The sequence below is a fragment of the Hipposideros armiger genome, unplaced genomic scaffold (genome assembly GCF_001890085.2).
Source record: "Hipposideros armiger isolate ML-2016 unplaced genomic scaffold, ASM189008v1 scaffold_542, whole genome shotgun sequence".
NCBI lineage: Eukaryota > Metazoa > Chordata > Mammalia > Chiroptera > Hipposideridae > Hipposideros > Hipposideros armiger.
In genome coordinates this window covers 381,704-398,854 of record NW_017731892.1, presented here as the reverse complement: position 1 = coordinate 398,854, position 17,151 = coordinate 381,704, and the positions used below count along the sequence as shown (strand labels likewise).

At 35.2% G+C, this 17,151-nt stretch overlaps 1 protein-coding gene across 4 annotated transcripts in view; it reads right to left on the bottom strand.

Moving 5' to 3' along the window:
- Positions 1-17,151, bottom strand: part of CCDC102B (coiled-coil domain containing 102B) — a 139,899-nt gene that overhangs the window by 69,007 nt on the left and 53,741 nt on the right. For 3 of the 4 annotated variants that reach the window (XM_019668896.1, XM_019668897.1, XM_019668898.1), the window contains exon 5: positions 5,516-5,632. The exons of the other annotated variant lie outside the window; for it this stretch is intronic. In XM_019668896.1, the coding sequence (XP_019524441.1) occupies positions 5,516-5,632 (117 nt within the window). The remainder of the gene's footprint in view (positions 1-5,515; positions 5,633-17,151) is intronic. 4 annotated transcript variants of the gene reach the window in all.

Below are 17,151 nucleotides of genomic sequence, written 5' to 3'. Positions count from 1 at the left end.
ACTGCCCAACAGAGAGGAAACTCCTGCTACAACTCAGCCTTCTCTGCCACCACTTCGGCAGGGAGGACTGGTCACCTCTTCTGTAACCTGGCAAGGGTGGAAGTCTGGTCTCTCCACTCAGGTTTGTGAATGGGGGTTTGAAGTGGGGCAACATTTTTTTTTTCCTGTGATGTTTGCATTAAAGCAGTTATTGTCTAAACATTTTCTGTTTTGCTAAGCTGACCATTCCCTTATCCTTCAGCTGGGGCAAGCAGACTTGGGTGGTTTAGTTTTTGTTTTTGTCTGTGCCCGTTTGTATTTATAGGTTGTTGGCTTCTTCAGCTCCAATTCTGGGATATATGTGGCAAAAACAAAACCCAGGAACCTCATCGCTATGTGGTTTTGAAGTGCCAAGGTACCTAGGTGGTATGCCTCATCTCTTCAACTTTGAGATTCTTTCTATGTTTACTTTATGTATATATAATGTTCAGAGTTTTAAGTGTACTTAGTGTGTCAAGTAGTTAAGAGTTTGCCTACTCAACTTTTCTAACATGCAAAAGGAATAGCACATAAATGTGTGAATAAGAGTGACGACAAAAGACCAAATCACAAATAAGAAATAAGAAAATAAGAAATCAACATTCCTAAGAACTTGAAACTAAAATGTTGCTTTAGTTTTTGGAATAATACAAGAAGAAATAATTAGTTTCTCTTGGAAAACATTTATTCCAAAAATTCTGGCCTAAAATATGTAAAAAGAGTATTTCCTGATTATGAGTTTGCTTTCAAACAACAGCCAGATTATAGAAAGAAATCATGATTTCTTGATTCAAAATGCCAGTTGATTGCCATTCTAAAGAAACTTCTGATTTCCAGTTCAAGGGACCTTGATCTTAAATATGGAGAAAAGATCAAATCTCTCCACTAGGCGTACGCATATGCATATATCGAGACTTTCATTGATTAAGTGACCCCACGCTCAGAGAACTCACCTCCTTACACATCAACCAAAAGAGTCAATTATTTAAATACTCTGGGGCCTTTCTCTCAGGGCTGCACTTTATATTTCTTTGACAAATATAATTTTCAAAATGGAACAATCATCATCAAATTACCTCTGAAAGAGATTGGTCAGATTAAGAAATAAATAGAATGCACTTTCAAGAGAAAATAACACCCTTATCAAACTGGTGAGTGTTAGGAAGTTTTAAAAAGTGGTTCACCATACATGGTGATCGATCATCAATGGTAAAAAAAAAAAATTGTGGCATTTGGTACTCAAACACTATTTTTTTCCAGTTCCAACAAAATTCTTTGAGAATCCATCAAATTTCTGGAGTCATTGCTTCAGAAACCCACAGGATGATGAAAGAGCAGGTTAGCAGTGTCACATACTGACTGTTGGTGGCATTTGGTTTCGGGATTTATAATAAAATGCCAATTATAATGGCATTTTTAACCTATCAGCTATGCACACATTAAAAATAACAATATCTACTGTTGCCCATAGAATAATGAAATGAGTATATTTATATACTGCAAGCTAGTAAAAATGTAAATTGATACAATTTTTCTAATGTACAATTTGGCAAGGCGTATAAAAGGTTTTTGAAATAAAAATTTTCTTGACCAAGCCATACATTTTCTAGGAATTTTCCCCAAGTTGTTTTTAAATCCAAAGATTTATGTGCACATGCATACTTAATGCAATGTTGATTACATATCTAAAAATAAACAGATTTTTAAAAATAGGTTATATTTTAATTAAAGTATGGTATATACATTATATATAAAAAAAAAACTTTAAGACTTCACCAAAAAAAAAACTGATAAAATTCATTACTAAATGAATTCAGTAATGTTGCAAGATACAAAATCAACACACAAAAATTGTTGTGCTTGTATTCACTAATAATGAACTACCATAAAGTGAAACGAAGAAAACAATTCTATTTAAAATTTCATCAAAAAGAATAAAATACCTAGCAATAATTTTAACCAAGGAGGTGAAAGATCTGTACTCTGAAAACTATAAGACATTAAGGAAAGAAACAGAAAAAGACACAAATATTCCATGTTCATGAACTGGGAGAGTTAATATTGTTACAACGTCTATACTACCCAGGGCAATCTACAGATATATGCAATACAATCCCTATGCAAATCCCAGTGGTATTTTTCACAGAAATAGAATTAGTCATTCTGGAATTAGTATGGAATACAAAAGACCCTAAAGAGCCAAAGTGATCTTGGGAAAGAAGAACAAATCTTAAAGGTATCATACTCCCTGATTTCAAACTATATTTCAATAATATAGCAATAATAACCAAATAATAACCAATAATAACCAAAACAGTATGGTATTGGCATAAAACTGTCACACAGATCAATAGAACAGACTACAGAACCTAGAAATCAACCCACACATATATGATCAATTGATTTACAATAAAGGAGCTAAGAATATATAATGCAGAAAAGACAGGCTCTTCAATAAATGGTGTTGGGAAAACTGGCCAGTGACATACAAAAGAATAAAACTGGACCACTGTCTTACACCATACACAAAAATTAACACAAAATGGATTAAAGACTTGAATGTAAAACCTAAAACCATGAAACTCTTAGGAGAAAACATAGGCAGTAAGCTCCCTGACGTAGGTATTGACGGTGATTTCTTTTGAATCTCACACCACAAGTAAAGGCAACAAAAGCAAAAATAAACAAGTGGAACTACATCAAATTCAAAAGTTTCTGCACAGCTAAGAAAGCTATCAATAAAATAAAAAAGCAACCTACTGAATGAAAGAAAATATTCACAAATCATATATTTGTTAAGGGGTTTATATTCAAAATATACAAAGAATATGTATAATTCAACAGCAAAAAACAAACAATTTGATTTAAAAGGGGCAGCATTTCTGAATAGACACTTTTGCAAAGAAGACATACAGATACCCAATGTGTACATGGAAAAGATGCTCAACATCTCTAAACATCAGCAAAATGAAATCAAAACCACAATATTTATCACCTCACACCTGTTAGAATGGCTACTATCCAAAAAAACAAGAAATAATAAGTATTGGCAGGGAGGCATGTGGAGAAAAGGGAACCCTCACGCACTATTGGTGGGAATGTAAATTGGTGCAGCCACTGTGAAAATCAGTATGAAAGGTTCTTGAAAAATTAAAAATAGGACTAACGTGTGATCCAGCAATTCCACTTCTGGGTGTTTATCTAAAGAAAACAAAACTACTAACTCAAAGATATATGCACCACTATGTTCATTGCAGCATTATTTACAATAGCCAATATATGAAAAAAACCTGTGTCCATTCGTGGATGAATGGATAAAGAAATTATATAAATATTTCCCTTAGCATAATACCCTCAATACCCTTGTATGGCTTCAGCCGTACAAGAATGAAATCTTGCCATTTGCAACAACAATAATGGACTTGAGGGCATTATGCTAAGTGAAATAAGTCAGATGAGAAGACAAATACTGTATGAACTTATATGTGAAGTCTGAAAAAAAAGCTCATAGGCTGGGGTGGAGGGTGAGAGAAATGGGTGAAGGGGTAATAAGTTATAAAAAAATTATGATATGATTTTAAGACCTAAACATAGCCAGTGTAAAAAATAAAATAATGCCAAAGAAGTGGTTATCTGTCTTCTTCCAAGGAAAGGAGGTAGCTTCTATCCTACTTTAAAACTTAAATACACACATATACTCACATATAGAGCGCACACGTGCACACACACACACACACACACACATTCATATTCATTGTTTCTCTTTTACAAGAGAAAATAGTAAAACACATGGCCAATTCCTGTCCACATTTGCCTTCAACATTCAGTGCTTCGTTAAAATTTTTAAAATTGAAAAATCATGTATCATAGTACTTGAATGTCTTTTGGGAGATGGTCTTTGGGTGGTAAAATGTCTGTATCCTGATTTAAGGATACACAGCTGAGCTCTATGGACATGAAATGGCTTAGTCAAGACCACATAACTACTAAATGAGTCTCAGAACTTTTTATTAAATTAAACTTAAAAAGATGCATATCAGAGATCCTATATCACTATGGTTCCCAATGTATTCTGAGAATTATTATATAAGGCAATATCCTTGGCTCTCAAGGAGAGTTATAATAAACCAGCAAAAGTGCCTTCCTCTGTATTTGTCTCTAACTGCTAAATAAGTTTTTATACCACATATTCTGCAACGTTTAATCATAGATGCGTCCCAGATCTCAGGGCCAAGGAAAAGGGGCCCCTAACCCTGATGGTCTGATTCCTGTTAGGAAACAAAAGATAAAATAGCCATTGACATTTTCCCTTTGACTTAACTGCTAGGAGGAGTTGTTTGCAACCTTTCATTCAGTCTTTCTCATCATGCATGTCAACTCCACTCAAAACTTCTTATGTGAGGTGGCAAGGGATGGCAGCGATGCAGTCAGAGCCACACAGCGACAGCCAATTCTCCTGAACAGTTTAGCTAATTCCCAACAGCAAAGCACGCTGCCTCAGACAATTTCCCTTTACAATATGTAATATTTACCAAAATCCTGTGTGATTAGTATTATTCTTATTTCCACTATTTCAGCCTGTAAACTGAGGCTCAAAGAGAATTAAGGAGTTGACCTGAATAAAGTAATCTGTAAGTGAGGAAACTGCTCTGACTCCAAAATCTATGCATTTTCCATCGCGCCATGTTCATCTGATGTAAAAATACTGTGGTGTGAGTGAAGTGCTTGCAGAGTTTTTATAAGGAAGAAACCATGTAATACAAATCACTTTCGTTGCAGCCTGTATTTTCACTAGCTTCATTCTGTTTCCTGAAATGTTCCTACACATTTGTATCCAAGACATCTTGCAGGATTACCTGTTACAAAAATAAATAATTCATGATTTCCCACTTTTAAGGCACTGACAGAATTTCCTAGGAAATGCAAAGAATTGAATCTCCCCTCCTATCTCAAAAGATGATAATTCTTCCTTTATCAACAAGACAGAGAACACAGAGTTTGCAATCTGTGAAAATGAATTCGTTGGTGGTGGTAGGGGCGAAAAATAGATGTTTCCACTTTTTTACTGGTTATACCTAAGAAATGAATTAGCTGTAACAAAAGTCAGTTTACCCTGCCTGTCGCGAGCTGCCAGCTGCAGAAACTCTATGCCATGCATCGTGTATGTCATAGGTCCTGACAGTCTCTTAACACATCAGATCCAGCAGCTGATGGAACTTTTAATACATTGTTTACTCACATTAAGACTCGAAGCCAATGCTGGTTTTTTAGTCAAATATTTTGTCTTTATAATATTCAGATAATTCAGATCTAGTGAAGAGCCAATATCATCCTACAGCGTTTCAATTCACATATAAACTAATCACATTATTTGATTTTCAATAGCATTCTTCCTCATCAAGTAACCAAAGACGCCTCAGTTATAGCTCTTAGAATAGTGTATCCTTTAATAATCCTCAGAATGTTTCAGTATTATAGTCTTTCTCCAGCATCTTACCTCTGCTCTTAATTCAGAGATCACTCTATCCTTGCTGTTTTGGGATTTCATTCCTTCCTTTATATCTCCTGACATGTCTTCCACTGCATTTTTATGTAGATCATGAAGAACGCAAAACTGAAAAAAAGAAATTAAAATCATAATCCCATGATACAATAAAGGCTGGTTCCAGGAGAATACACATTAGTCTTTCATTTTGCTATTATTTTGTTTGTTTTTGTTTTTTAAGGTGGATTTTGGCAGGTTTTGTGGTTGCTCTTATAATTATTGTTTTTGAACCATTTATTTTTATACCTATGGTGGAAAAATCCTAAATTGTTAGAAAACAAATCAGTAAATCTCCATAAATCCAAATTCGTCAATTGAAAATTGGGCAAAAGTCAGTTACTTCAAGACCCCTGATGAGTGAAAACTGGATTCTATATTAATCCAATTAATCCTGATATTTCAGTTGTGAATCTTAGTACCACAGTGCTCTTCGTAATCCTACTTATGCCTATTTTCTATGAAGTATAAAGACTCTATAGATCATAACAGAGACAAACTAGGGCAATATAAATATATATAATGCTGGAGCTGGTAAAATATATGTAGAACATTTATAAAAGATGCCAACAAGTTGCCATAGAAAACTACTTCCAAAAAACAGGATAAGTAAACCATGGTCCATCCAGGCAATGGAATATTATTTACCATTAAAAGGAATTGAGGGCCGGCCGAGTGGCGCGATGGTTAAGAACTGGCTTGGGACGCCAGAGGGCCCCGGTTCGGATCCCACATAGGAGGGCCAGTGACACTGCCCTCTACAGCTAAGATGCTGAACAACAGCTCAACCTGGAGCTGGGCTGCCGTGAGTCGCCGGCGGCAGCGTAGGCTGCAGTCCCTGTGGCAGTGGGTTACCATGGGCTACCGTGTGTAGCCAGCAGCCAGCGTGAGCGGCCAGCAGACGCAGTGAGCGGCTGTCCAGAAGCCGGCGACTGATCTGCCTCGCCCGGGAAGAGCGCAATGATGGTGCCAACTTGGGCCAGTGAAGCAACGTCCTCCACAACTAGATTGAAGAACAAGACGACAGCAACTTGTCTGTTCCCCTTCCCCCAATTCCCCAGCGCTGTTCCCCTCCCCGCAATTCCCCAATAAAATCTTTAAAAAAAAAAAAAGGAATTGAGCTCTCAAGCAATGAAAAGGCATGGAGGAAACTTAAATACATATTACGAAGGGAAAGAAGCCAATCTGAAAAGGCGACATACTGTATGAGTTTAGCAATATGATATTCTGGAAAAGGTGAAACTATGGAACCAATAAAAAGGTCAGCGTTTTTCAGGGGATGGGGAAAAGAAAGGATGAATAGGTGCAGCACAGGGGATTTTTTAGGGCAGTGAAACTATTTTGAATGCTACTCTAATGGTGACTACACAACATAATCCCACCGAATGTACAACCAAGAGTGAACCTTAAGGTAAACTATGGACTTTGGGTGATGACGTGTCAATTCAGGTTCATTAGTTGTAGCAAATGTACCACTCCGGAGGACGGTGATAAAGGGGAGGTTATGTATGAGTGAGAGCAGGGGGCAGATGGGAAATCTATGTACCTTTCATTCAATTTTTCTACAAATCTAAAACTGATCTAAAAAATAAAATCTATAAAAAGAAACATAGGAAAATGAGAAAAAATCCCATAAGGCAAACAGTGATTTCCCCCCATAGCTGTTATAATTAAAAGTTTTCAGAAGAACCATGAAATTGGATCAATATATAAATAGGTAGATACATACAAGTATGCTATTTTTTATTAAATTCATTGGGGTACATTGGTTAATAAAATCACGTAAGTTTCAAGTGTACAATTCGATAATACATCCTCTGTGTATCGCATTGTGTGTTCACCACCCAGAGTCAGTTCTCCTTCCATCAACATATATTTGACACATTTTTCTACCTTCTACCATCCTCCCCTTGCCCTCCAGTAACCCTAAACTATAGTGTCTGAGTTTTCGTTCGCTTATTTCCCTAGTTCCTTTGTTGCTTTCAATTTTATATCCCACATATGAGTGAAATTATACAGCTCTCGACTTTTTCTGTCCGATTTTTTTCACTTAGCATGATAATCTCAAGATCCATCCATGTTGTCACAAATGGCAGTATTTCATCTTTTTATGGCCGAGTACCATTCCATCGTATATATGTACCACATCTTCTTTATCCAATCATCTATCAAAGGGCACTTTGGTTGTTTCCATGACTTGGCCACTGTGAATAATGCTGACATGAACCTAGGGGTACATATATCTTTATAGATAGATATTTTCAGATTTTCTGTGTAGACACCCAGAAGAGAGATTGCTGGGTCATATGGTAATTCTATTCTTAATTTTTTGAAGAAACTCCATACTGTTTTCCATAGTGGATGTAGTAATTTACATTCCCACTGATAGTGTATGAGGGTTCCTTTTTCCCCACAGCCTCTCCAACACTTACTTGTCTTTTTGTTAAAAGTCATTCGAACAGGCATGAGGTGGTATCTCATTGTGGTTTTGATTTTGACTTCCCTAATAGCTAGTGAAGTTGAGCATTTTTTCACATAATTTGTTGGTCATTTGTTTGTCTTCTTGGGAGATGTGTCTGTTCAGGTCCTCTGCCCATTTTTTAATTGCATTATTTGGCTTTTATGTTGTTGTTGTTGGATTGTGTGAGTTCTTTATATATTTTGGATATTAGCCCCTTATCAGAGGTGTTGTTTGTAAATATCTTCTCCCATTTGGTTGGCTGCCTCTTTGTTTTGTTGATGATTTCTTTTGCAGTGTAGAAGTTTTTTAGTTTGATAGAGTCCATTCATTTATTTTGGTGTTTACTTCCCTTGCCTTTGAGGTCAAGCTTTCTTCTATGTAATTTATTGTGGCATGTCCTATTTATGTCTTCGATCCATTTTGGGTTAATTTTGGTATATAGTGGCAGATAGCAGTCTAGCTTCATTCTTTTGCACGTGGCTTTCCTATTTTCCCAGCACCATTTATTAAAGAGGCTTTCTTTTCTCCATTGTACATATTTGGCCCCTTTGTCAAAAATCATTTGCCCAAATACATGTGGGTTTATTTCTGGGTTCTCAATTATGTTCCATTGGTCTGTATGTCTGTTTTTCTGCCAATCCCATGCTGTTTTGATTATTGTTGCTCCGTAGTATAATTTAAAGTCAGGGAGTGTGATACCACCAGTCTTGTTCTTTTCTCTCAGGATTTCTTTGGCTATTGCTTTGGCTTTTGTGGTTCCATACAAACTTGTTTTTTTGTTCTAAATATTTCTATAAAATATACCATTGGGATTTTGATGGGGATTGTATTAAATCTGTGTATTTCTTTGGATAATATGGCCATCTTAACTATGTTGAATCTTCCAATCCATGAACATGGAATATCTTTCCATTTCTTTTTGTCTTCGTCGATTTCTTTCAATAATGTATTATAGTTTTCAGTATAGAGGTCCTTCACATCCTTTATTAAGTTTATTCCTGGGTATTTTATTCCTTTGTTTTAATGTACATTTCCCAAAAAAATATGTAGGTAAAAGTTTCCAGAATATATATTATATAATTTGTATATAATCCTACAAAATTAGATTATAACAGATAATACTCCACCACCTATTTAAAATTTACAAATAATATTACTCATAATCTTATTATTGCTGATAGAAATATTAAGCATGTACTTGTCTCCAGAAATAGGCCTTGATATGTATTTCCTTAGTTAATGCTAACAGTAATCCTATTTGCTATGTATTATTATTATTATTACCTCTACCTTAAAAAAAAGTACACTATATTTTTACTAGACTTAAGCAATCTCCCCAAATTTGCAAAATGAAGAAGTGGGAGTAACAAATTTTAAGAACATTCTTGCCAAACTCATTACCTAAAATAGTATTGCAGCTACAATTATAGAGCTAAAAACCATTGGAATAATTTTCTGAAAGTTATAAAGCCTATGGGGATAGATAACAGAAGGAACATAACAGATGATACCATAGTTCCAACCTACCGAAACAGACTACAGTGGAGGTAGGGGCGGGTTTGCCAAGCACAGAGGGGCTCCATGTTCAGAGTCAGTGATATGGGGCACACCCCATGGAAGGCAAGGGTAGAGCAGAACATAAGGCCATGGAGTGCATGGGTAGTCTGGTTATGCGTGTTTCACCCACTTTCATGTAAGGTAAACAGACAGCATTAATCTCTGACCAAAATAAAATGGTCACTTTGCTAAAGAAAATAACATGTTGCAAGGGTAATAGGAAAGCAACAGGTTTTGCTTTGGGTTCGCCAGAGTGAAATCCAACCCATTCTGTAATTGAATGTTCCTAGCTTAACTTCTGCAATACTGCTCATTAATTCTCAGGGAATTAGATCAATTGACAAATCCTTCCATTGCCAGTAGAACTTCCGATCAACCCTATCACTCAAATAAGAGAGGAGAGAGGAAAACAAATTTTCATACACAACAGTAGAGGGAATGCGCACCAATTAGCTAAAATAATTCCATTCTCGCTCGTCACTGTGAGTGAGAAATCAGTGAGAAACCAAGGATCTCTGGGCATATGAAGAACCAAGGATATGAAAAAAAAAATGGCTAAGATTTAAGAAATAGAATGTCTGATAATACACAAACAAAAAACAGAAAAATGGTACAATTTAAGGTATGAAAGACAATGTTATTTTATAAAGTCTAATATTAAACTATTCAAGAAAATGAATATATATTGCATTCATAAATTAAGGACCGAGTAGTTTCAAAATGTTAATGAATAAGAAAAGATAATCCTCTAAAGAAATTTGAAAATGTGTCTAGTCATCCTTCCTTTAAAAAAATTTACAGAAACATTGGAAGGCAGCACTGAATGTTGGAATGTCCTGAAGCTCAGTCCTTGTCCCTGTTCTCTCAGTGCATTCACTCCTTTGTACACACGGTACTGTGGCTAGAAAGTGCTGACAATCTCCAAATGTCTAGTTCCATCCTGTGGTTCTCCCCTGAACTTCGGAGCCACGTCCCAGCTGCCTACTTATCACCTCTATAGGCGTCCCAAACTTAACACATTGGAAAGACATGGTAAGAACCCTCCAACCTGTTTCCTCTTCCTGTCTTTGCCATCTCAATGAATATCCACTCTATCCTTCTTTCAGCTTGGGCCAAAAATGTTGGATTTATTCTTACTCCTTTCTTTCTCTAATATGCCACATCTACACTACAAACAAATTAATTCAACCTAGTCTTCAAAATATGTGATAAATCCAACCACTTCGCTCTGCATACACCTCTACTACCCTGATCAAAAATCACCTGATGGTCTTCCACATCAGTTATTTTAATATCTGCCGCCTTCTATTTTTTTCCCATTGGCTATTCTCAGAACAGCAACCAAATAAAGCTTTTAAAAAGTAGTTCAGATTATCTAACGCTGCTGCCCAAATATTGCTAGTGGCTTCCTAGTCCCTTCAGAATATAAGTCAAAGGTGTTATCTGCTTGGTCCTGTAACTGCTCAGTCCTCATCTCCTGTTCCTCCCCCTTCTACTCCAGCCACTGTGGCCTTCTCACTGTTCCTATACACCCCAAGCAGGTAAGCGCAAAAAAAGAAAATAAAAACAATAGAGGAAATAGTGTACAGTTAAGGCAATTAAAACAATATAACTGAAAAAATGTTTAGGTGTTTATAATATGCAATAAACATGTATATAAAATATGTACATATATTATGACTGTAAGGCTTCAAATGTTAAAAAGTTTCTTTTGCATTGAATTATTTTAACAGTTATTACAGGTACATGGTTGCTTAAAATGAGACAAAATAGCACATATTGTGATAAGTGATTATTAAATATGGACTAATCATTTCCTGTAAATGCATCTCTTAATGAGATGAATAAATACATTTTTTTCCATTAGGTTGTGTATCCATGGATGAAATTACTTATTGATAGAATGAAATAAGAAATATCTTTAGTTTTATTTATTCCTCTTTAAATGTAGGCCCTGAGAAAGTTGATCACACGTTGATAAAAATGGGAAGATGTTTTGTTATAACAGAGTCATCATTTGTGTGGTTTTTAAAATCTTTCTAAACATATGGCAAAACCACATTTTCATCTTATATCAAAATTAATTTTTATTATCCATAAACTGACTATTCATTAGGTCTCAAGCCAGTGTTTTTTTATGAAAAAAAAAAAAAAGGAAGTAGAAACCACCTGAAATGCAAAAAGTTTTGTGACCCATTACTTAGTTTGTTTCTCAATACCAATATTTCAAAATATCTGTCTATTTGGTACTGCAGAATTTTTCCCACTCTGGCAAAATGTTCTAAAATAATCCTGAGGATGGGAGATAAGCGTGCTTTTCATTTGAGAAGTGGATGGTGGGTGATGTGAAGAAAAGAGAACTTGCTTGCAAAGTACTTCCTTAGGCAGATCAGCTTTTGAAGACCAGATATGGAAGTTAGGTATCTGGAGTTCAAAACCATATAAGTATTCCTAGAAATTATGGGAAGGTGGCATTGATGTCATGTTGGTAACTATTTCAATGTCTGCAGATCTCTCCATAAAAACAGGCAGAGCAATGAGAATAACAATACCGAAAACCTATAGATACCTACAGTGAAATCAGGCAACAAGCTTTCCCTGTGAACCCTAAGATACAAGTAGGTGAAGATAATCCACTCACAGCTTCAACAACTGCAGATATCAGCACCTGTTTGGGAAAATTGAAGGGAAGCAATATGCTCTGAGAACAGGAGAACCCCAAATTGACAATAGACATTCCCTGAGAGTGTATCAGGTCTGTGTGAAACTAGTGGAGTTTTTCACATTCTGATTGGTAAGTGAATGCAACAGGCCCATAGTAAAGTCTGAAGAACCGCAACAGTCTGTATCTTACATACTCTTAAAAAATAACAGGCAAAACTTCCTTTGAAAACACACCCTACACTGAAAAGGAAATGCTAAGAATAGAATCTGTACTGAAAGGAAGATTGGCAATAAAAGCAGAAAAAAGCCTTTTGGGAAGAGAGCCAGGAGTTTTTGAAAAAGACAGGGACACAATTTAGAGCACTTCACATAAATATTAGGTAGTGAGCTCTAAGCATTAGAACAGTGAAGCTAGAAAATGTTTCTTGATCCACCCACTGTGTATTGTAAGTACAAGAAAACTAAATCTATGTAAGAATGAATGATAGAAAAGGATCATAGTTAACCACATGTAATGTTACAAGGAGATAATAAGGTGCAGAATAATGTTCTTTCAGACAATGAAAGTACCTACAGATAATGAAAACATTCTGGAAATACATGTCCACTAGAGAAAGAGAAAAATCTAATTTTTCAATGTGACCTAAACAAAAGTAATAAAATTATAAATAATATGAAAGAAAGAGCAACACAACAAAGAATTAGAAAAACCTAGAAATGTTATAGGACCTAGGAAAGAAAGATATTAATGTTTTTTCCTTCATTTCAGAATGAACTAGAAGGAACACAAGAGCAAATAAATGCAAAAGATAATGCCCTAAGAGATAAAAGAGATTCTAAAAATCCAAAAGTAATGAAGATAAACATTAAGAAAATACCAGAAACTAAGACAAATGGAGGAGAGTTTCAAAGATGATTCAACATATTTATAAATTTTCCAATTCTTTCCACTGACATTGCCTAGAAATAATGACAATCCCCACATCAATGTACATACCTATGCAAAGATTGGGGTCTTGAGGGATTTCCCACCATAAGAACCCTGGACTCTGAAGAAATAGTTTATTCCAGGTCTTTAAAAAAGGATAATCCTAGCATAGCTTGTCATACCATAGAGTAAGCAAACCTTAAAAGATTGCTCGAGTTGTGTCAAATGTTCCCAGTAGCCAATATAAAGAATATTCTGCCCTCTAACTATAATACCTTTTGCATATCAGTAAAGATAATAACTATAATAGATTAAAGCACATCGAATAAGTTTAAATTCACAAATTCAAAACAATACTAAAAAACCTAATTTGATTAACACTGGAGAATGCTAGTGATCCAACTCATTATTTTATGCATTGATAAAGTAAGGATATAATGTATGTACATGCAATGTGAGGTTTACTTTTTTCTTTTATATGTGGTTGTGAGGGTGTAGGTGAATGTGAATGGTTGTTCATCAAGAGTTATATCAAGCCATACAATTGGAAATAAAACATATGAAAAATAACACATCCCTATTGTGTCTATTGAAAATTACTCAAAAGAGCATTTTGAGTCTCACCATTTTGTAATACTACCAACTCTCCCAGTTGCATTAAAGTGCAGGCTCAGTACTTGCTTCAATAATTCAAGGCTACACATTTTAGCTGATAGCTGATTTCTGTCCATAGAGTTACTCCAAGACCAAGGGAAAGCCAATGAGAGTCCTCCAAAAATAATTTATTATTCTTAGCAGATTGACCCACAAGGATATCAGGATGGACAACAGAGGACTAATCATGACTTATAGGGAACGTTCATCTGAGAAATTTAATTTGTATTTCATCAAGAAGTTAACTAAGCATCTATTTTAAATAAAGTAATACATTCAATAAGGGAAAACAATGGAGTGTAGCTCTTTATGTAGGAGTTTATCAATCTGTATAACACATATTTAGAGACAGATGTTTCTAAAAACTTGTTGGATCAATAAGAAAAAGTTATTTTGTACAATGATTGAAAATAGGTAATTCAATCACTTTCCTTTATTCCATTTTAAATCTGGAAATATTGCATTTTTCCCCCCTTAACTTTTGCCTTAACCATGTCTAACAACTTCAGATACTAAATTAACAACAGAAAATATTTGATTTCTTAGTCACAGGCTCCAAATAGAATGTCTAACATTTTCTAAAAGCATAACTAACAGCACAGTGGTCAAAAGGATATTAGAAAAAGATCAGGAAAGCTGGGTTTTAGAATTGCTCCTTTAGAATTGCGAAAGCCATTCTATGCAAGTGAACAACCAGACTTTTAGACCTCAGTTACTTCACTTCCCATAGAAAGAGGAAGATACACTATATTTTTTATTCGAAATAACTTTCCAATGTGACTATTATGTGAAAGTGAGAGACTTAAATTATATGTCTCTTGGTAAATTAGCAAAAGGAAGAATGATTAACAGCTTAGGGACCATGTAAAAATAACATGTCACACAAAAGAGGCTAATGGCCTTTGTTCTTCTAGTTCAGAAAAAAAAAAAAAAACCTCGCCTACAAATAAAACACTATTATTTTAAGCTACTATGGCTTATCAAAACATTCACAAAATATACATAAAACATATTCTAAATAAAAATGAACTTTTTTTAAAGGTCATATTTAAAGGGAAACAAGATGGAATAGCATACCCAAGGTTATCTAGCCTTTCTCCTATGTTATCTTCTGGAAGTTTTATAGTTGTGTGTTTTACATTGAGGTACGGGATCCATTCTGAGTTAATTTTTGTGAAGGGTGTAAGGTCTGTGTCTAAATCCATCTTTTGCATGAGGATGTCCAGTTGTCCCAGCATTTGCTGAAGAGACCATCTTTGCTCCATTGCGTTGCTTTTGCTCCTTTGTCAGTGGTCAGTGGACTATATTTATGTGTGTCTGTTTCCGGGCCCTCTGTCCTGTTCCATCCATTTAGCTGTGTCTTCTGTCACCACACCACCCTGGCTGGATCGCAGTCACCGTGTAGCAAGTCTTAGCATCTGGAGGTGTCAGTCTCCCAGCTTTGCTCTCACCCTTCACTATCGAGCTGGCTATTCTGGGTCCTCTGCCTCCACATACACTTTAGAGTCATGCTGCCAATACCCACACGATACCTTTCTGGGGTTGCTTTTGACTTGAATGGCATTGAATCTGTAGACCAAGTTGGGAAGAATTGGTATCCTGTCTATATTGCAATGTCCTACCCATGAATAGACAGCATCTTCAAGATACATGTTTTAATGTGATACTAGCTTAATTATTGCTTCTCAATCCTTTAACAGTCACAGAATATTGCTCTGTAAGTTCACCAACACACACGCTTGCATGCGCGCGCACACACGCACCCACACCCTCAAGTCCTTTAGCTCACCAAAACACATGAAATTTTAGAACATCAAAGTTCTTGGGGAAAAAATGTGTTTTAGATTTTTGCTTTTAGATAAACAGAGTTTTCTAAAGGATTAGCATGGTTTAATTCTTAATTAAACATTGCCTGAAGTTGCACATAATTACCATAGGATAAAACTAATAAAACTCATGTCGAAATATATTTAATTGGAGCTAAAGGATGTATTTAACTATACCAAGTAAAAAAATCATGCCAACTTTGGTAAAAAGGAAAGATGATCTTCCATTCCTGCAAATCCTTAGAAATTTAAATGTTTTTCTTTATTTTCTAACTTAGTCCTCTATTAAAGATTAGATAGTGGCCTGCGTGTCTATCAAAACCAAAGTATTCATTTAAGAAACACAGTATTTGAAAATGTTTATCTCTTGCTTCAGACATGCATAAAACAGCTAAATGTTAAATTTTTTCTTATGGGAAAGAGAAAATTATACTTCCTAATCTTTTTATCTAAGTGAGGTTTTTATTAAAAAAATGTTTATGTTATTTATGAGTTGTGACAGGAATAGCTAGTAGGATAGCAGATTACAGAAACTTGATTCAAAACTCTACAAAGATTGAAAGAAACCAGTAATAAAACTTCATTTATTTGAAAGTCTAGAATAGGCAAATCTATAGTATTAAATTAGATTAGTGATTACCTCAAACTGTGGGGGTGGGAGGGAAGTGAGAAGTTAATGTGGATGGATACAGGGGTTTTTTTGGACTAATGAAATGTTCTAAAGTTGATTATGGTAATGTTTGCACTGTGAATATATTAAAAACCACTGAATCGTACTCTTTAAATGGATTAATTGTATAGTATATGAATTAAACCTCAGTAAAGCTGTTAAAAATATGTAAACAGCAAAGATTGTTTTAATCAAAAGAATCACAGCAATCATGCTTTCTAATTTAATTTTAAATCTCAAAGAGCTTCTTTTAGGAGCACTCTTAATCAAACAATCTGAAGCACAAATGAGCTTTCACCTTTTAATTTGTATAATTGGCACCCCTATTTTAGGAAGAATCAAAAAAGCTACTTACTTCTCTCTCTATTTCATAATTTAACACTGACAGTATGGTTCAAAGGGAACCACAAGGGAAATTTGAGAATTTCACACTTCCCAAACTCTCTCTTTCTCTCTGTCAATATTAAAATGGTGGTTAAATTTATGATTTGAGTTTAATTAAATGCATACGATGCTGTTCACTTTTTATATAAATAAGTTACTCTTGGAAACACTCCATCTTATATGATTTTTCACTGATTTGGTGACTTGGAATTTGCTCATGCATTCCTCCTCTCCCCTAACATATGGCGTTCTTGAAATCTTGGGAGATTGGAGCCTGACCTGTGCAAATCTTTTCCACAACCAAATAGCTGACAAAACCACTTTTTTTCTTTGGGCTTTGTGCCTTTTAATGTAAATAATGCAATATCTTAGAATCAGCAAAAGCCACCTATATAGAGAGGTGGAGATGGGGGCGGGGTGGGAGGTGGGGAGGAGCGTGAAGGCGGG